We start from the raw sequence: 21,762 nt of genomic DNA on the forward strand, positions 1-21,762 counted from the left end.
TTTCAACTCGCTATCGCGTGCGATTCTGGTTTCCGGTGATCGTTAAGCTTCTGGAAACGATGGGCTTTTCGACTGTACGCTAGCGTTACTGCTATAAAAACCAGAGCTGCTGCATATGCCATTATTAGGTGTAATTTTTTTGTTTCTAGTAGCTGCGTCTTCCTCTAAGGCGTTTTTTAATCTCAGATATCTAAAGAGATGTAGAATAAACATGAGCAGTTTAAATGTGTTTGAGCAATAACACGCCGAATGATTCTGCTGTGTCCACTCCCCGTCGCTTATTGGCACGATTTGTCACCGTCGACCTGCACTTCAAAACCTTTATGTGCTTTGTAACTAGCCTGAGCTTTCTTCATAGTGTGATGGCGAGTATCGTCCCCATTCTATTCCCATCCGATCGCTCCAGTCCTCGCGTCCGGCACGTGAGCTCGGTCCCCGTTTGTGGCCACTGCCATAAAGAGTTGGTTCGCTCCTCCCTATATTCATATACTGGTACATCCTACATGGTAGAGCAGAACATTCAGGATCACGGCGGCCAGGTCGGTCACATCAGATTACAACCCTGTACTCACATTGGGCAGGTATAATGGTATGTACAGGCTACACGCACCACCAAACATCGCAGACGCATGTCGCGGCCGCCGCCACGGATGAATCTATGTACAGTGGCTCACTGCGGGAGAGACAACCTCCCCCTCTGACTCTGGCAACATGAAATCAACGTCAACACTCACACACATACACGCACCCACTCTCTCGGACCGGCTGGCGGCGGGGCGCGAGTCTGGGAGGGGTCGGGCCGGGCCGGCCGCCCCGCCGCCGGCTCCTGCTGGTACATTTAACACAGATACGGCGGGCCGACGGCGCGGCGGGGCGGCCGCGGCGGGCGCGGGCCGGTGGACCGGACGGGACAGGCAGCGGTCGACGCGGCAGCGCGGCTCCACAGGCGGCCGTCGGCGCGCCTATTTACATTTGTACCAGATATGTCGCGCGCGCACACACGGCCGGTGCCTGCTCTGCGGCGAGCGAGCCGGCCACGGAGATCAGTCCGGGACGACAGGGGCGCCCCAGACGGCCGGCTCGGCTGTCCCGGACCCGCACACCTCCACACCGCCGCCCCGCCGCGCCGGCGGCACAGGCAACAACGCAACACTGCAACACGGACGGTCGCGCCGCCGATAAAAACTGTCCGGCGGGCGCACGTTTGACACTGCGCCAGCGCTGGAGTCGCCGGGACGGACGGCCGCGTGTCCGTCATTGACGACTGGAGGTCACGGCGCCGGCCGACCGATAACATTGCACTGCCCCCGGGGCGCGGTGGGCGCCGGGCCGGCGGGCTCGCGCTCGGACGGGACGGATGGACGGAGCCGCTGCGGCGGCGGCGGCGGAGCGCTCTAGGTGAGCAGGCCGTGGTTCATGGCCGACGGGTCGGACGGGTACCACGAGTACTGCGACATGAACGGCGCGTTCATGTTCATCTGACTGGCCTGCGACGCCATAGGCATCATGCCGGGCTGGCTGAGCGGCGGCTTGATGTCCCACTGGGGCGCCGGCGGGGACGCCCCGGACATGACGTGCTGCGGCGGCGGCGGCGGCAGCGGCTGCTGGCTCTGCGGCGGCGGCGGCGGGCCCTGCTGCGGCGGCGGCTGCTGGTGCTGCTGCTGCTGAGGGGGCGGCGGCTGCTGCTGCTGGTGCTGCGATGGCGAGAGGTCGCGCTGAGTCGGCGGCGGCGCCAGCGGCAGGTGCTGCGAGCTGGGCGGCAGCACGCCGGAGCCGCTGACGGGCGGGATGTACGTGTTGCCCTGGGTGATGCCCAGCGGCGACTGGGAGGAGGGCGGCGGCGAGCCGTCCGGCAGGCCCGGCGTGCCCGACGGGTTCGGCTGCGACAGCGGCGACTCGTCCAGCGGCGACTGCGGCGGCACCTGGCCGTTCTGGTGCGCCTTCATGATCTTCTTGTATTTACTCCTCCGGTTCTGGAACCAAATCTTCACCTGCGAATGACAAAAGAGAGGAGATCAGTCATCATTTCGGTGGGCATGGTCGTCATGACTTGTGCATAACAATTGCAGTGCACTAAGGCGCTAGATTGATGTCACTACTTACGAGATTTCGTCAACTGCAATTACTTTCAGGAAATATGACAATCAGCTTTAAGCTTTCTGCTCACGAATATGCAATTGCAACGGCGTATTTGATGCGCCAAGGATGACTACAGCAAGAACAACACTCGCCACTCATTATGCTTGCTTATCAGAAAATGCGGGACTGTCATCACCATTTAAATCAGCTCCGTGTTCTCAGGAGTGGCCATTAGGGTCGGCCGAGCACCCGGAGCTGCTGGCGGCTGCAGTTCTCCGCGCCGCCGAGTCGTATAAGGCCGGCTCTGTCAGCGGCAGCGCCCTAACGCCGCCGCAAACCGCCGCCGCAGATCACCGCGCCGCTCGGCATTCCCGAGCCGTTTTCAATTCCAATTTTCATCAGGCGGCTTCCGGGGGCGGCGACCAGTGCGGTGCCGTGAATCAGCTGCCGTCTGTCGGACGGCCGAGCTCCCAGCAGCGGCGCCGCCCGGCCGTCCCCGCCCGCCGCCGCCGCTCGCGTGCGCCGCCATCGGCGCTGCGCATGCGTGGTGGCCGGCGAACAAAGAGCGGCCGCGGCGCGGGAGGAGTCGGCTTTGATCGGCCGCCGTCGCCGGGAAATTCCGCCGCCGGCCCGGGCCCGCCGACCGACCGGCGAATCAATGCAGGTCGGCCTGCAGGGCGCGCCGCCGCCGCCGTCGGCTTGGACGGCCGCCGAACCGCCCCGTCCCCTACGACCCGGCCGGGCAGCACCGGCCGGCCTAATCGCTCCGTTCCCAGCACCGTGACGAGCCCGGCCCCGGCGACCGAGCCGACAGTCGAAGGACAGAGGTTCTGCCACGCCGCTCCGCTCACAGGGACATGAGCGCGGCTCGGTGGCCCGTGGCGCCGCCCGCGGCCTGTGAGCGCCCCAGGCGCTGCACAGGGGCCCGGGGGCGGCGGCGCGCAAAAAGGCGGCTGTTTTTGCGGGCGGGTTGTGGCCGCCGGCGGCGGTGGCGGCGGCGCGGCGCCGTGGAGTCGCGCGCTGCCACCCTATTGACACGGCGGCCGGCGCGATGGGAGCCAATTGGCGGCGGGACGGCGCGCTGGCACCGACGCACCCGGCGCCGCCGCCGCCGCCGCGGCGTTTCGTGACCCACATTACTTTGCCGCGTCGTTCTCCCAGGCTCGGCGTTTGAAGGTTGCGTTGCGAAAGAGGCGGCCGGCTGGTTCAGCTCGACTGAGCCGTGCCGGCTGACGTCACCAGTTGAATCAGACGAGGGACGGTAGCGGCCCGCACGAATCACTGGTACTGGAATGCTCGAGGTGTTATTCGTTTTCATTCTGCTCGTTCGCTCGGCGTCCTTATTGCCTGAGTCGTAAGCCTCTAGGATGAGTTGACTGGCTACACCCAAACGGTTCACCAGGATATGTATCTGGGACTCTGACGAACCGAGGCGCATCCTCGGTGCTGGCTGCACGCCACCCGGGTGATCCGTGATCCGTGGTCCGTGGTCCGTGGTCCGTGGTCCGTGGTCTGTGGTCCACGGACCACGGTCCATGGTCCGCGGTCCGTGATCCTCTCTTCGGTCTCTCCGGACCACAGGCAGCTATCGTGGCCTAACGAACGACGATACGACTGGCCATGTGGTCGACGAGAGCCTGCCGTAACGCCCGGTCGGGAGCGGCAGGGACAGGGGTGGCACGACGGCCCGCCACCGCAGCACCCCCTCCCCCACTCCCCCGCAGCCCGGGCCGTTTTTACCCGTTCACATCACGCGTGTTTGACAGCGAGTTTGGATAGACCCGAGAGAAGCACGCAACGCTTTTTCCGACATCACGCCAGGAAGTGATACCAAGAATTCGAATTTGGTGTGGCGGCAGCTGGTGTCCGGGTGGGCACGGTGCCTCGGGGCGCTATGTGGCACATCGTGGGCGCCCGGCGGCACATCGGGGCGCCCGGCGGCACATCGGGGCGCCCGCCGGCACATCGGGGCGCCCGGTGCCCGGAGTGTCCACTCGGACAGTCCAGCACGGCACCTGCGCGCCGCGACACGATAGCTCGACTTTTACCCGGTAATTAGTTACAATGTTCGCTGAAAGTTTGAATGAACACTGCCTTTGTGCGCTCTGCTGGGGAATACCTCGGAATATTTTAAACGAGTAATAACGGGCGTGTTTTGTTCAACTGCAACATGATTTCATCTGATCAATCTTGTTTAATGCACCAGGTGGAAGCCTTGGCGATAAAGACTATATAGGGAGTAACCTCCAGGCGCTGCACGAATACGTGTCTTAATGCTGAAAATATCCGTGAGCTCAGTGGCTCCTCCCTGTTCGCGGAAGGTGCCATATTGGCTGGGCAGCGCCATAACCTTCATGCACGGCCTTTGAACAATCGTGTTCGCGGCGGAACCAGTCCGGCTTTTGCATGTTTCAGTAAGCGAGTTTTTCCCGGGCACGGTTCGGTGCGCGCTATGGGCCGGTTCGTTCCGGCGGCCGGCGCTGGCGCCCGTAACTCACGTGAAATGGCCGAGTACCTGTTCGCCCCAGTAAACACGGCCGGCCGCGTCCCTCGGTGACGCACCCTCCGCCCCTCCCCGTCCCCGCGGCCCGAGGCCAGGCCGGCGGCCACCGTGCGCGGCCGGCCGGATTAATCGGGCCTCTCCGGGGGCGCCGGTCGGCCGGCCGTTTGCCGCCTTATTAGGAATGTTGCACGATCACCGGGCTGCCGGGCGGCGGCGATCGGCCGGCGCGGCCCTATCAGCCGACAAAGTGCCGACATCATCAGCGCGGCCGCCGATCGGCGCGGTAGCGCGGAGCGCAGCAGGAGTAGCCGTGCGCCCGGCGCCGCGCTAATGGCCTACCGGGGCAGCGGCGGCCGGCGGCCGGCGGCGGCGGCGGCGGCCGAGCAGTGGCAGCGGCACAGCGCCGTGCAGAGCGGCGTCAGCAGCAGCGCTAATGGCACTGCTATCAGCAACATCAGCACTCTCAGCACCTCCAGCGGCGCCATGGGAGCCGCCGCCACCGGATCAGCGGCGCGCTGACGGCGAGCGGCGGCGCGGCGGTCAGCGGCGGGCTGGGACAGCCAGGGGAGTATATGGGACTGACCGGCGGACCCTGCCGGCTGGTGACGGCCCGCAGCAGGACAGCGGGGCCGAGCTGGTCGGGTGTGACAGCGGCGGCGGCGGGATGACGGCGGTGGAGGGGCGCGGTGCCGACCGGACGCGGAGCGGCGGAAGGAGGCGTCACCGCTCCATAATGTCCTGTCTGTGCGGGGACGGCCGCCGCCACGCACCTGCTCGGCCCACCTGCGTAACGCGCCGCGCCGCGCCGCATCGCGACGGCGCGCGGCTGCCGCGTCACAGGGCCGTCAATTACCCCCGGCCGCGGCCTCGGGCTGTCCCCGGCCCGGCCCCGGCCCGGCCCCGGCCCCTGTCCCGGCCCCGGCCGAGCCGCCGCAGCGCCGGCGGTGGCTCCCACTAGCCCCGTGTGAAGAGGCGCCCTGCGCGTGGCACCACCGCGCCACGCCACCACTCCGGATGAATATTAAAGTATTGGTCATCAATACCGCTGACAGATAATAAATGAATGGACCGTTGGGTAATTACCGAGCATTAATTAATACTTGATGAAGACAACTACTGGGTTTTATCCTTAGGGTGTCGAAGGGATGAATTAATGAACACGGACCCCTGGGTGGCTGCAGGCCGATTGCGGTCAGACTTTGTGTGAGGTCCGAGTGGTCAGGCTATATCCTCTGGGCGACAGGGGCACGCAGAGGCCAAGGTGCGTCACACCACCCCTGCACACAGTCGTCAAAGCGCCATCCACACGTCGCTCCCCGCCATCCTCACATCGCTCCTCGCCATCCACAGCTCCCCGCCACTGGTCTCACTCGGCGTGTGTCTGACAGTCACGGAAACCCCGCCGCCGCCGCCGCCGCCGCGTAGCGACACGTAGCAGCGGCCGTGCTGTGAGCCACGCCTATGCGCCGCACCAGCACGTTGGAGAACGCCAGTGTTCCGGCACGGGGTGAGGCACAGCAGCGGGACTACCACGGCGGACGGGCCACTGTGAGCTGGCCACAGTGGACAAACGTCGGTCGGGGTGGACAAGTCACACGGGCCTCACGCGGTGGACTAGCCACAGTGGACGGACGCCCGCCGGGGTAGACAGGCGATGGCGGTAGCATCAGAGCGTTGATGGCGGCAGCCTGGCATCCACTGTGGTCGACTGTAGCGATCCATCCGATTATCGAACCAGCCAGCGGCGCGAGACACCGCCGCCGCCGGCCGGCGCCACCGGTGTGTTAAACGTATTGCAACCAATTAGGCGCTATCGCACACCATCGTACATCCCATAGCTACCGGATTTAAAAGCCGAACCATCCAGTCATCCCGGTGGATAAAAGCGCTGATCGACTGGAGCGATAGGATCACGGTGGTGACGGGCAGGACTGTATGGTCCGGGCGGCTGTAGGAATGGTCGGCCGTATGGTACGGGTGACTGTGGTCCGTCTGTGACGGCTGTATGGTCCGTGACCCGTGCCGCGAGGGCTGTATGGCCCGTGACCCGTGCCGTGACGGCTGTCGTGCTGGCCGCTGCCGGGCGGTGGGTGAGGGCTGTCTGGGTGCCGGGTGGCGGGGAGCTGGCGTGTGCTACCGCCGGACGTTTGCGCCGGAGCCGGGATTTTCTCTGTCGGCGGAGAGCGCCGATGCCCGGATAAGGCGGCTAGCTCCGGCGGCCGCACATGCAAATGATTCGTATCGAGACTGGCCGACACGGATGCGGCCGGTGGAGGGCAGCTCCGGCCGCCTCTGTCACGCGCCGGCTTCGGCCAGCCCATCTGGCCGCCCGCACCGCTCCGCGCCGAGCCCAGACGAGAGCATCAATTAAACAGCCATCATCCAATTGAGCCAATCGCGGACCATTTGCCGCGAGGGGTGGTCAATGAAGGGAATGGTGCAGCGCCGGCCGGGGCCGAGGGCTGCTGCCGGCGCTGCCCGCAGACGGCCAGTCTAACAGGTGGGCGCAGCTAATCCACCAGTCTGCCGGGCGGCCGTCCAGGTGCCGCCGCCCGGGCCGCACCAGCGCGTCAGGCGCCGTGGACGACCGAGCCGAGCCGCCGGCCGGCCTGTTTTCCATTTGTTTTCCGCCGGTCGGCCGACGAGGGGCGTGTTTGGGCGAAAAACAGCGGCCGGCCGCGCGGCACGGCGCTGCCCACTGCAGGTAATCGGCCGTCTCCGGGGAGCTGCCGCACTCGACTCCACAGCCAGCCACCATTTATTTTTGTCCGCCCGTAAAAACACCTTTATAAAATGAAACACGAAGCGTCGTCATCCATAAAATGCGTCCAACATCGACGCCGTCGCGTGCGCGCGTGTCGTTGTGGCGGTTACACTAAATTCAATAGGGTGAATCGATGCGACGGCTTGTCTGTGCGCCGGGGCCGACTGCGAGCAGCGCTGCTCAAATCCAGCACGCCACGATTTATGACGGAACAAAGGTGCTTGGGTCCAATTTTAGGACCGTTGATACAGTAACGAGAATAGTTATGGCTTCGTGAGACCTGCCCGCGTAGGCTCACTGGTACTGACAGCGAGGCATTAGGGCACGACATTGTCATGACTAAGTTGGCGAACTGCCGATCGATTCTATAAGCTGGCATAACTCATCGAAACTGCATAAAAGTTAGGCCAATGCAGGACCCAGACTATCGGCCGGCAGGGTCCGGGCCCCCATCATCACATTGATCGACCCCAGGGGAGGGGAGGGGACTTCAAACAGCGTCGCACACAATCTGCGTAAGACGCCACGGAGACTGCAGAGGAGATCCACTCACAAGAGCAGATCACCGGAGACTGCAGCAATTAACAGGGCACTAGCACCAGCCATCCTCAGTCGCGCGGATCGCGGTGAGAGGCAGCCCAGTCGGTTTAGCCGGTCGCTTCGATCAGCTGCATGTTTTTACACACATCGAGCAGCAAACAGTTGCCGGCCGACCCACATCGGCCCCGAGGCAGGGTCGGACGGCACGCTACCGACGTAATCGGGCCGACACGCCGCGTGGCCTATTCGCAAAGCCCCGAGAGTCTGTCCGGTGAAATACAAGTGCACTGTGCTGCGGATCAGGCACTGTCCGTCGTTTGACAGTGCGAAATCGTCTGTCCGGCTTACCATGGACCATGGATTGCCCTATATGCTTCAGAGTTTCCATGGTCCGGCGGTCCAGACAGGGAGCTGTTCGGCTGCGAACTGTCGACTGTCCGACAGACACGAGTGCGGGTTGTCCGCCGGAGGACCCGACTGCGAGCTGTCCGACTCTCCGGAGCGGCGCAGCTCGCCGTCCACGCTATCGTTGCGCCATCGCCGGCGCGGCGCCGCCCGCTCGTCGGCCACTGTCATTAGAGCGCCGCCGCGCGGCCGGCCGCCGAGCGTTTGTTCTCGGCCGCCGCCGCCGGCCCCGCCGCGCCGTCCGACGGTGAAAAATTGAACGACAAAGCCGCCCATGCGCCGCGTGCGACTGGAGACAGCGAGAGTGAGTGGGAGAGTGAGTGAGAAAGGGAGAGAGGAGAGGAACAGGACAGGGAGAGAGGGGGTGGAGAGACGGCCGGAGAGCGGGCAGAGTGCCGGAGCGGCGGAGTGACCGCGCCGGCGGCTGCAACTGCCGCCGGGCGACAGGTTCCATTTCGCTGTTTGCTTTATCGCTGGAAGCAGTGCTATTGCAGAGGTCGTCCAGATGGACGGCGATAGGGCGATTTATTCTCGCCGCCGCCGCGCCGGCTGCGAAATGAGGCAGCCCAGTCGGCTGCTGCTCGGCTGCTGCTCGACTGCTGCTGAGAGCGAGTCTTTGCTGCTGCGTGGCTCTCAGATGCTTTCAGCCAGCGTGCAGCCTCTACTAGCAGCGAGAAGCGGAATGTGAACAGCAGCAGCGAGCAGCGAACAGTGGGCAGCGGCAGTAGGCAGTGGCTCCGGCCAGCTGATAAATTCCAGGACCGCTCACGCCCCGTGAACGATTGCCTTCTGTTCCAAACTCGGACCGAACAAACACCGTGAAATCGAGCCGCATGTCCCCCACGTGGCTGGTGACTCGACATGGTGCGCCAGCGGGGACGGGTTCTTACGGGCCGACCGAGCCCATCCCGCACTGTCCGGCTCAGTCCATTGTGCCGCTCAATTGTCTGCTTGTCGTGACTGCAGGCAGGGATGCAGCGGCCGCAGCGAGCCTGTCCAGCGGCAGCAGCACGTGCGTGACTGGCGCCGGACAGCAAGCGGCCAGCGGCGGTCCCGGACCGGAGTCTGTCCCAGAACCGCGCGGTCCGGCCGGCCGGCGAGCGCGGGCCGCGGGGCCGCCGGGGCCGCCGGGCCGCCATCAGATGAGAAGGGCTCTGCTGACGTGTCTCCTCCCACCCCATTGTGGCGGAGAATGAACAGAAAAATAACACAAAATACGCCGGTCATAATGAAAAATAGGAGGCGAGACTGTTATGTATTCACGCGCCCGGTATGGGTACTGTTCGGGCTGGGATGGCTGGAGAGAGAGATAGAGATGGAGAGAGAGAGGAGGGACGGAATGGAGGAAAGGACGGGCGGGTATGGAGGGAGGGCAGACGGAAAGGAGCGGGTGAAGCCATGAAAGGCGCCGGTCGTGTGGGGGCGGTCGGTTGCAGCTGCACGCGCGAGCCGCCGCGTCAGTGAGCGCTCATGAAAGCCAGGGATGTGAACAGAGCAGCTGGTCGCGGCTGGCCCCCATGCTGTACGGAGACACGGGACTGCTGTACGGGGACGGAACGAGTTCCTCCCAGGGACGGCCGTTTCACATCCCAACGGTTTATAACACATCAGCAGACGGACAGGAGAGAGAAAGAAGAGAGGGGAGAGAGAGAGAGAGAGAGAGAGAGAGAGAGAGGGAGAGAGAGAGAGAGAGAGAGAGAGAGAGAGAGAGAGAGAGAGAGAGAGAGAGAGAGAGAGAGAGAGAGAGAGAGAGAGAGAGAGAGAGAGAGAGAGAGAGAGAGAGAGAGAGAGAGAGCAGCGGCGTAACACCTGGAGCCCGCGCCGCGCTATTGCGTCATCTTCAGAGTCCGGCCGCCGTCGCTGGCGATGACATGCCCGTAAATGATGGTACCTGGTGTCCCGGACCACGGCTCTTTGGCCACCGAACACCGTCCACTGGCCTCCTGGAACAGGCGCGGGAGGAGCGGCCGGGCCAGAGGAGCAGTCCCAGCAGAGGAGCGGCCGGGCCAGAGGAGCAGCCCGAGCAGAGGAGCGGCCGGGCCAGAGGAGCGGCCCCGGCAGAGGAGCCGGCGCCGCCGGCCGGGGGCGGCCCCGTTGCACGGTGGCGGCGGCAGCGGACGATAAACTGGCCGCCGCCGTCCAGAGGGCCCTCCTCCCAATCACACTGAGCAGTGTTTACAGTGGCCGCGCCGCCGCTTCCTGGCCGGCCTAAATCAGACGCCGCATTAGCAGCCCTCCCACCGGCGGCGTTCACACGTTTTTTCCCGGTGACTGCCGAGCCTGCTCGGCTGCCGGACGTTTATCTGCTGGCCTCATCTCGCCTGCTGCCTGCCGCCGCTGCAACCAACTCAAATACGGCCTCAGCCGCCGCCGCCGCCACCGCGCCTCCGACTCCAATAAAACCATTATGTGGGAGCCATTAAAGAAGCGAATAAAACTATACAGTCATGATGAGGAGCGGGGCCGGTAAAAAGTATTGGACGAGAAGCGGCGCTGGCGGCGGCCGGTGCCGGCGGCGGTGGCGCCGTTTTACAGGATCCCACGGAAACTGTCCGGCAGGCCGCCGCCGGCTCCGGACAAGGCCGACCGCGCGGCGGCAATAACAATAAACCGGCACCAAGAGCAGCTGTAAATGGACACGGCGCCGCGCGGCGGCTCCGGCGGCTCCGGCGGCTCCGGCGGCTGCTGACGGCGCGTTTATGACGCGGCGTACCTCCGGCGGCGGCGGCGGCGGCGACAGCGCCGCGACGCCGGCCCACTGCCGCCGGCAGCGCCGGCCAACAATGAATATTTAGGAAGAACAAAGGGGCCGCCTGTTGATAGATGGGCGGCAGCGGCGCTCGGCGGCCGGCCGCCGGTGGGCGGGGGCGGGGGCGGGGGCGGCCGACCTGTGATCACCGCCGCCCCCCGCCGTCCGCCGCCGCTCGCGCCGCACAACACCGCCGGCGCCGACGACTCGCTCATGGTAATCAGGTCGCGGAGCCACCGGCGACCGTCTTACTGACGCCACCAGTCCGAGCGGCCGGTGGACAGTGTCCGGGAGCCGCGCACAGTCACCCGCCCGCCTCCGGCTCAGCCGCACGCAGCCGCCGTCTCCAGATCGCTGGGACCACCTGGCGCGGCCTCAGCTCCCGCTCGTGGCCGCTTACTCTATTGGAACGCGCCGATCGGCGGCGGCGGCGCGGCGGTGCACGTGACTCTGTCCCGGCGGCTCGTGACGGCGGCGCGGATGTCAGGGCCGGGACGTGAGGCCGCCACCGCCGCCGCCGGCGGCGGCCCGTCGTACCAGCCGCCACTCTGAGACGCCGGCACCTGGCCCAAGTTGGCAAATCCGAGCCGGCCCACTCGCTCCAGTTTCCGAAAAGTTTCAGCTCATTAAATAGAGTTGGTAGAGCTGGAGTTGACAGCGGCCGGTGGTTAATCAGCATTCATGGATTTTCGCGGATCGGTTATGGATCGGAGGGGGCCGCGAGTTGGAGGCGGACGGTTTTACGGCGTCGTAAACACGGTCGGCGCCGGTCGGAGAGTGGACACCGTGTCGCCGTGTCCGCGGGCCGCGGGAGGACGGCGCAGCGGCCCCGAGCTCCTCCCGGGCCCGGCCGGGTCACGGCGGGTCAGGGGCTGCTCCCGGATCCCGCCGGCGCCGGTTCCCACCACCACCCCGAGTTGCTGCGCGCGACGACACCGCAGCGGGCGGCCAGCGCGCCGGGCCGGCCGCTGCCGCCAATGGCCGACAGACACGAAACGGCGGCCCGGCGGCGGCAGCCCGCGCCGCCAACGGCCGGTGACGCGGCATATTCGCCGCACATGCAGCTATGCGCCGAGCTCGGAGTGAGCCGGCGCGGCGCGGCGCCGAGCTCGGGCGGGGGCGGGGGCGGCGGCGGGGGCGGCGGCGCCGCTGAAAGCCGCTTTGTGCCGGGCATGTCGGCGGGCCGTTTCGCTTTGACTGTCGTCTTTTGAGCGGCGCTGCCGACAATGCCGCGCCAGGAGTGGGCCGGCAGGAACAATACACGCGCCGGCCGGCGATCGGGCCGGATCAGGGCACCTTTTTGCCGCGCCTCGGTAGTGCGCCAGCCACCAGCCCCGGCCGGCCCGTCTCGTCTCATCCCTCTGTGGCTCATCTCATCCTCAAACGACAACGGGTGTTCATTGCCGGGAAAATGCTGATCGCTTATCGACCTGTCATCTTACTCGCAGGTACCGAATACGGACCACTAATCAGCGCAAGCAGCTTTAAATATCTCTACAGCCACCATCATCGCGTAATGGATTTAACTACCCAACAGTGCACTGTTGGGCACAGTTGGGCGTATGCCATGGCATACGCATGTATGGAATAATGTTTCGCTTAGCCGCTCGCTTGGCAGTCCCAGCAGCCTACAACAAGACCAGGAAGGTCCAGTAGGCGCATTTGCTTTGACAAGATATCCGTGCGAGTTGATGACTCCATTCAGCTCCACTCATTGGCTGAGAGAGGGCAGTTCGGCCACTGGGTGGTGCAGTGGGGGCCATGGCCCCCACTACACCTCACTGCAGTGAGGTGTAAGGTAGGTACTGACCTGTGTCTGGGTGAAGCCCAGGCTGGCGGTCAGTGAGGTGTAAGTATAGGTACTGACCTGTGTCTGGGTGAGGCCCAGGCTGGCGGCCAGCTCGGCCCGCTCGGGTAGCGCCAGGTACTGCGTCCGCTGGAACCGCCGGTTGAGCTGCTGCAGCTGCAGGGAGGAGTAGATGGTGCGCGGCTTCCGCATCTTCTTGCCCTTGCCGTTCACCCTGACACCGCCCTCGGTCAGCTTGTCGTCTGAGAACGGAAAGGTGAACTGGTGAGTGGGTGAGCGGCAGTTGGTGATCTAGTGAAATGGTTAACTGGTGAGCTGGTGAGGTGGTGAGCTGAGGCAGCCCGGCGGTCGTGGGGGGGGGGGGATAGGGCAGACTGGGCCTCATTACGAGAAACTGTGCAAAACAGTGAAACTGAAGAAAAAGCACAACATAAGAACGTCGATGGGTTGGCTGGAAACGGCAGGCAACGATAAATATCAAAATATTTTGAGATAAATATTTGAATGGCATGCTCAGTGCTTTTAAGGTACGTATGTACATATTTTGTCACACAAGTCAATGACTAGCCCTAAGGAACTGGCTGTTGAGACAAAAGATGGTTTCACGGTAAGCACGGTCAGTGAAAATATATTTTGTGATGCGAAGGCTGTCACGAAGGTTTGGTGAAGTTGCACGATCACATAGTTAAGTTTGGATGGTAGGTAATCTAATTTAAACGTGGCTCCCACACCCGGGTATTATTGTTGATTGCTGACCAAAACAAGCATTGAAGTACGTTAACTGGCACTTGCGGTTAGGAACAATCAGAATATTGCTTTAATGACACCGTTGTGGCGATGGTGTCTGTGCTTTCATGAGAATGTCAGATTTTAATAGGAAGACACCCACAGTGCATACCACTGAAGAAGTCGAACGAAGTATCATCACAATGACACTGCATGAAGTAGTTAAATGAGACTGACTGAGCTAGTAATTTATAGCCGCGGTTATGAAGCTGATGAAAAAAAAATGATCGAAAGAATTGTTGTTTCTGGCCCAGTGGTGAACGTGATGTATTCACATTTCACATGATCGACAGTATAATTTCATGATGCACAGTTCATACAATAGGCATTCACACAAATAGATGTTGAGTTTGGTCATACACCACCTACGTCCAAGCATGCCTAATTTTTCTTCACTAAAACAAATATAAAATGGTTCATAATACTTGGGTTAATACATTTTACACTGGTAAAAACGAAGAGACACAAGTAGGATCTTTTCCTCAATTGTGATAACTTGTGCATATGTCATTCAGGCAAATACTATAAGGATATCATAACTTACATCTATGGTGCCATTGAATTTGAACGGAAAAAGTTACATCCATCTTTTAATTGAAACTAATTAAATTAGGGTATTTTGTCTGCTTCTGATCGCTGTCGTTATCAAAGGCCAACCAACATTTCGTCAACATTATTTTACCTGAGCTGTATGGTGCTTTTTGATATTATTATTGACAGATCGACCTGTTGTGCCCGATGAATAGTTCACGTTAGTGGCAGTGGGTAGTTCTCCCAGCGACCACGCACGACATAGGGGAAGGTGGGGTAAGACGGCCCAGCGGGGCAAGACGGACCACCAGCCCTCCCGGCTGAACCGCTGCTGGTATCTACTGCTTTATGCACCCACTATGTTTGTTTTCCTTCGTAACAATGGCCACCTTGAGCTCATGCTGCTAGGATGCATAGCTTTTGAGTTATTGAGAAAAATGTTGTTTTTCGTCAAACCGATCTAATATAAGAGGTCTACGGGTGATTCAATTACGGCGCCTTTCTTACATGATTAGTTTCTATTTTGCACTTAACTGTGAAGAACAAAGTTATAAACTTAGTTATAGTCACACTTTAGGAAAGGCAAGGCTTTGCAATGTTGGGCTATTTGACATATACGTCATGATAATGACAGAATTTAGATTTGGGGCAAGACGGACCACTGTGGTCCACCTTACCCTGTGGTGGTCCATTGTACCCTGCATATGGAAAGTTCTTTTCCAAAACATTGACACAAGTTTAAGTAAGCTAATTTTTCAGGAAGGAGCCTTTGTTGCATGTGAGCCATGCATGCAAGTGCTCAGTTAGCATGCATTCATGCCAAACGACAATCAACACACATATTCCTAGCTTTTAGCTGCACTTCCATCACATATGAGTAAAGAATAAAGGCTCATTTCGTTATTTTACCATTCTGGTTACTTTTTCTTACAAGAGTACAGAGCAGAAGTGTAACACACATGAACGGATAGCAGGCACTGCTGGGTGGTCCGTCTTACCCCATGTTTTTTCTTGTCTGAGTTTTTGACATGTCCCTCTTTAACAGCATCCACCACCTAGATGTCTTTAATTTGAAATTTAGTCATTACACATATCAACAGAGGAAGGATTGAGCATTCCGAAGACTATAAATAATATGAATTACGAGAGCAGTGTAGCAAGATATGCGGCCTCAAACCTTAGCTGGTCCGTCTTACCCCACCTTCCCCTACCATTGCAGCTACAGATGCAATGGGGTAGTACAGCAAGTGTCGTGGTCGGTAAATCTTACATATGAATGGGGATTTGGACGGTGCAAATAATGCACAATTATCTTATGTTTAACCACAAAATTTTTAACGGCACAGCGAGAGATAATCTGGACATCTGTACCTAGATTGACAGCATTGGTAACAATCAGTCCCATAGGTCTCAAGGCACATGCACATTGCACTATTGGTCACTAGTAATTGGCGATTATGCACTAAATTACCATGGCTGTCAGCTATTGAGCTATGTATAGTTGGAGTCAATGGCTTAGCCCGCTGCTATTGATAGCCAGTGGTGGATCGAACTATGATTCGGTTATTTCGGGTGTCGGTGCCGGCTGAGGGCACCGGTCGTCGGGAGCGGCGCGTGGGTCCTGACGGGCCGGAATGGGTACCGACTATCGATGCCCAGGCCGGGTATGTAGAACAACATCGAGGCCGATCACCCGTGACCATATTCACTCTCACAATCATGGCGCAAAGGAAGTGAGTAGTGACGCATCGAAAGTGAAACAATGACAAAACAAAACTAACTAATCCGTTCGTAAAGTGCAATATTCATATTGCATTGGACAAAGCCATTTTATCGTGTACATATTCTTTTCCTAGATACAATAAGAACATGTCGCCTTTGGGTCATTGGGGCAACAGATCATTCGGGCTACAGGAAGAGGAAAGGTATGGTTGGTAACACTTTCAAATGCATCTTTCCAGACGATGCATTTCATTGAATATGTGGAAACTATTTGCATTTTGACAGAACGATAAGCGCAACATTCGGCTCACAACTCTCCGTTGCTCTAATGTTGACTCTTGGCGATTGATAATTTACGCTATTCGCTAGCTCTCGTGGTGACGATCCCCGTACCATCAAACACTCTTATTTGCACACTAAACACTCGTCTGGGCACTCAAAGGCGGCGTTGTTCATGCCATCCTGTTGTTCTATTGGCGCCTCTGGACTTATTTATGTCCTCATGACATTGGTCAGTCCCGCCGTCATGTTGGTTGGGTCACTGAAGACGACTGTGAGACGCTTCCCTTGACTCTAGCCCAGTTTCCTTTTCAATGCCGACAGCACGGTGCCTTTATACCTATCCTTTCATTGCCTCCTTACCGGGCTCCTTCGTTGACGATTGACATATCATTGGCATGTCAGGCTGGGTTCATTGGATGTTTTGTTGATTAGTAGGTACTGACGTAAAATACATGATGAACAATAATAACATATTTCAAATATGTCCTATTCAGGCCGTAGCTTTGTGAATACGCATGCCTAGTGTATGCAAGACAACTGTAAACTTTGGTATTCGCTCCTACATAAAAACATTGAGAATACTTTTTTTGGCAGTATGCAGAATGGTTGTATGAAGAGCATACCTACAATGTGAAATGTCCCAGCCGCGATTTTCACGGACCCACCATGCCACCCACACTGGCTCATTTACAGCCAGCTAGTTAATACACATTCCCAAATAAAGTCTGGCCATAAGCCATGTGCACAGATTTGGAAACCCAGGAACAGTCGGCTAAAAATAACCGTCTGCTGAATAATGATGGGATTTAACGACACCACATTACGACAATTATATTTTTATGACTCGTTATCGTGTTATCGCTATAACTGGCTAATCTTTCTGAAGCCTACATAATGTGCGGAAAACATGCGCATTATTCAATTAATCAGCAAATCAACATTCCGTCTGTCAGTCACAAGACGCATTCAGCATTTCCATTTCGTTTCACTCATTCAGGTGCTAATCTTATGATTGTGTTTAAATACGTTTATTTATACCTACTGATAGGTACAACATTTATAAACGGTATTTAAGACAATTTAAGCGCTGTCTAGCAAATAACAATGCATCTGCTCCTTCGCATTTGTTTTTATCCAATTTTGGCATTCCGAAGCCTTGTCAAGTGACTCAAAAAAGGAAAACGTCGCACTAGCGCAAATCACGTCTTCAAAACCATATCGCCAAGAAGATAGCACCAGCTGACAACCAGCCTCTCTCCCCCCTCTCTCTCTCTCTCTCTCTCTCTCTCTCTCTCTCTCTTTCCCATCCTAGATTTCTTGAGTAACGTTCTGGCAGGACTGATTATCCGTCCTCCGTCATAGCATATCTCTAGAGTTCACCATATCCGGGCACCACCGAGCGCAGCAGCGGCAACAACGGCAGTAACGGCAAGGCACGACAACAACGACAACAACACATGGCGACACAGCAACAGGACGTGGTGGCAAGAAAACACGGCAACAACACATGACAACACAACAACAGCAACAACAGATGACCGTACGGAAAGAGCGACAATACGGACATGTGAATACGGCAACACGGCTTGACGTCATGGAAACACAGCAAAATGGAACCACACCATGACAAATTCACAACAAACAGCACGGAGGAAGGCGCACCACGTCTCGGTATCACGGCGCTCAACCGTTCGTCATCACGGCCCTATGTTGCATTAGGCACAAGGACACTCCCCTGATATGGCGCGTCACCAGGGCACGGTAGCACTACCACACGACCCAGCAAAAGTCTTATCCCCACACCACAAAGCTTCATCCGTACATATGTGTAATACCTACTACAGACTCTGAGATTGATTCATGACCTGTATCGCTCCTACAAGGTATGACAGACGGACTGCGCGAGCCCTGGGCCCTATGAACCCGTACAGGTTTGACAGGCGAGACTGATCACTGTGCGTGTCTGCCCGTGTGACTGATACCGCTAGGGGCAGCAGACAGCGGCGGGGTGGCCGGGAGACACGGAGCCGACACACCTGACACATGTGGTTCACCTGATACGGCAGACAGCGCCGTGACGCCCGCGGAGGGGCGCCCCGGGCCCGCGCCCCGACTCGGCGGCGCCCACCACCACGCGGCCCGAGGGGCGCCGCGCCGCGCCGACCGGCCGGTCGCCCCATATCCAATCCGACACAACCCGTTCAGCTCATTAGACAATTACTTTCGGCAGTGCTCTGGCGTCAGAGTAATTTCGGGTGGGCGTGAAGGAGCGCACGGGGCCGGCGCGGCGTCCCTGCCCGGCTGACACGGCCCGTCCTGGCCCGGCGCCGGTACAGCCGCGGTGGGCGGGCACGGGAGGAGAGCTGGAGGACGGGAGGGGAGGGGAGCTGGGGTCCAGCAGGGGAGGAGAACTGGGGTCCAGCATGGGAGGAGAGCTCGTGGTCGGCAGCTCGGGACCCGCTCTGGGCCGCACGCTGGCCGACCCAACAGTTGCCACATAAAGTAGGAAGTCGGACTGCGCGGCTCTGAAACAGACGGCTCAGTTCGACAGTTGGTGTGCGCTCGTAAGGGCACCAAGTGCCTCGAGTGGCGCTCGCCTTCCGTCCGCCAGTTCTCGGCTGGTGCCGCATTCTCCGTGCCGCATTTTCCGTTCGGCGCGGGTCACGCTGAGCGTCTCTCCAGTCCAGTCCAGCGGAGCAGCTCGGGCGGGCACCCCGACTCGGGGTTCCCGGCCACGTCAGCGCTGATGGAAACATCCGCCATCGGCCGCCGCAGCAGCTGGCGCCGATGACGGCGGATGACGCGCTGAGTCAGTCCGCCATCCTCCCACGGCCCTGACTCAGGCGTGACTCAGACTCTGACTCTGACACAACGCGGAGGCTACGCTGTGCTACTGGCGCCCGACTGGTTGGGTGGACTACCATGTTCTAGCGATCCAACAATATCTCGAAGCAGGGGATGCACAGCACCGGTCTACATTGGCCAGATACACTGACACATCATAGTGAACGACACGAGCAAGCCAGCGTATGACAGGTGACAAACAGTTGTGTGGTCAAATGTCACCTTGTCGTAAGACACAACGTCTGAGACAGCATGGACTGGGTGTGCAGACCGTTCAGCCAATGCCAAAGGTATTTCGAATAGACTTTTTGTTGTTGCTGTCGGCCTCAGCATTGTGATAAATGGGACCACACAGATGGGCGAAGACGACGATATTGTGTTTTATCTCTCAAACCACTTTACGCCGGACGTAAGTTGCATCCAGGCCCACACACCACAAACATGCTGTACAGTCTGTATTTCAGACCTCTCCTTACAGTCCATGTCAGACCGCACAGTCTGCCGGACCACATGGTCCACGTACGGCCCGGCGCGGTCCTCGTTTGGTTCGGCGGCGTGTGTAGCCGGTCCGTACACGGCCGAGGAATGTGTCGGACCGCGCCGCGATCGGCCGATAACGGCGGCGGCGACAGGTGGGTGCCGCGGAACACGGCCGCCGTCCTCTCCTCCCCGTCCTCTGGTCCCGCCGTCCTCTCCTCCCGCCGTCCTCTCCTCCCGGTCCTCTGGTCCGGGCCGGGCGGTGGGAGCAGCGCGGACCACCATCAATTTGCGTCCGGGGTCAGTTGGCGATAAATCTGCGCCGACGCCGACAGACGCGGCCTCTCGTCCCGTGGGTACTCCAAGCACACGCGGCTTTACCGTCCCGCCGGACTCTGAGACAGTGTACGGCCACCACGTGACCAGCTTGGCTGAGTCAGGCACCCAGTCCTGAGCATGGACCCCGGATTATGACCCGATTACAGCAGATCAGTTCGGGTATCATGTCAGTGTCAGTACTGTGACACATTTGTGACAGGCCGTAATTGGCACCGATAGGCTGATCCGTACCATGTGCTGGTGTAAGTTCAATGATGCTATGACACTAAAATAAAAGTTAGGATGCGGTACTGCGTGCGGATAGAACCGGCCCGGTATCCACTACGTGCAGGGCGGCCACCGGACTGGGGTAAGTACAACACCTCTCACCGGCTTACGTCAATCACTGTCACCTCATCATTCTAAGTGTCCCCAATTTTCCACAGGGACGGCGGGGCACGCTGTGAGATTCCGAGGACCTGCGGGACCCAGCCGGGACCCACCTGGGACATCCAGCCTCCCGTGGGGCGGCGGCGGTCCGGGGTCGGAAAAGTCGGCCGTCCCCGGCCCGTCCGACCCGGTCCAGCGCCGGCCCCGTCCGCCGGCCCGCGGAGGCCGTTAGCCGGTACATTTGTTTTGTTCGCCCGGCCGCGGCCGCCGACCGATCCAAGGGGAAAACAAAGGCGGCGCCGCGCCCAGCCGAGAGAGAGCGGGAGGACATCAACAGCGGCGGGAGGGACGGGAGGGGCGGGAGGGCCGCCTCCCACCGTCCGCCGGACGCAGCAGCCCGGTCCCAGAGACCAGAGCCGATAATGGACCGACTGCAGCGGTCCCCACGGCGAGAGACCCCGATCAGCCCCCCCCCCACCGCCCCCCGGTGACACGGAGCACCCCCCGGTGGGCGGCCGGGGCGCGCGCTGTCACCGACACAAAGGCCCCTACTGATCACCCATCAGGCGGCAATTTTAGGAACGCGGGAAGGGTGGGACAGGTCATGACACCGTTAACCGATCCCCCGATAGGAGGATCACCTGGGTCAGCCCATCGGCCGGCGATCGGGGGCCGCGGGCCGCGCGCCCGGCGGCGGCGGCGGCGGCGGCGGCGGTGGGACTTACCGTCCTCCCGTATGGGCGGCGATGGGCACGGCGGCGTGTGGTACGGCCCCAGCGGCGCGTAGCCCGAGTAGCTGTTCTGTAGCGGCCCGTGCATGGACGGAAAGTGGTAGCTGAGCGTCCGGTTGGCGTGCGTCGGGTCGTACTGGGAGACGTGCTGCTGGCCCGGGTAGCCGAGCGGGCCGCGCCCGTAGGCCGGGTGCATGCCCGGGATGCCCTGTTGTGGCAGCTCCATGAACGAGGGCTGCTTGAGCTCCTCGTGTGCCTCCGGAGTGGCCGACATGCCCGGGTACGGGCTCCCGAGGTCACCGAAATTCAGCGTGGTTGCTGGCCGGGCGTCGGTCGGAGGATAACACCGCACACTCGCACGAAGCAAGGCCAATTCGCAACTGGTGGCCGGCCGGCTGCCGGGCCGCGCCGGCTGCCGGCCCGGCGCCAGACGCCGCCCTCCGCGCGGCAGGACGGCCGCTGATTGGCGCAGCGCGGCCGGCTGCTGTGATGGGAGCGGCGCCGGCGCGGAGCTCCGCCCCCCACCGTCGGCCCCGCCCCTCGCGCCAGCCGGGCGAGGTGGGCGGGCTCTGGCGCACAAAAACACTGGGACCATGCATCAGCGCATGATTGACAGTGGCCGGCCAAATAAAAATTATAACCGCCCATCCGCAGGTGCCCACCATGTAAATCATAGCGCCGCGCCCGGGTCCCGTCGGCGCTGGACAAATAATAATTTGGACGGTGGGCCGTCTCACATTGCAAACAGGGTATCCGGTGTGGTTTGGAGCGGCACCTCGCAGTACCGGGGAACCAGTACCGACACCTGGGCCTCGTTTCATAAAGCTCTGCCGT

General features: G+C 60.3%; 1 protein-coding gene across 1 annotated transcript; it reads right to left on the bottom strand.

Moving 5' to 3' along the window:
• Nucleotides 1–465: 465 nt before the first annotated feature.
• On the bottom strand, nucleotides 466–21,410 carry LOC122388446 (homeotic protein distal-less-like). Its single transcript, XM_043379528.1, has 3 exons — nucleotides 20,923–21,410; nucleotides 12,908–13,089; nucleotides 466–1,991 (listed from the first exon to the last, which is right to left on the bottom strand). The coding sequence occupies exons 1-3, from the start codon at nucleotides 21,200–21,202 to the stop codon at nucleotides 1,395–1,397; spliced, it is 1,059 nt and encodes a 352-aa protein (XP_043235463.1). The 5' UTR covers nucleotides 21,203–21,410; the 3' UTR covers nucleotides 466–1,394.
• Nucleotides 21,411–21,762: the final 352 nt, after the last annotated feature.

Source organism: Amphibalanus amphitrite, unplaced genomic scaffold (assembly GCF_019059575.1).
Source record: "Amphibalanus amphitrite isolate SeventyFive unplaced genomic scaffold, NRLGWU_Aamphi_draft 000018F_arrow, whole genome shotgun sequence".
NCBI lineage: Eukaryota > Metazoa > Arthropoda > Thecostraca > Balanomorpha > Balanidae > Amphibalanus > Amphibalanus amphitrite.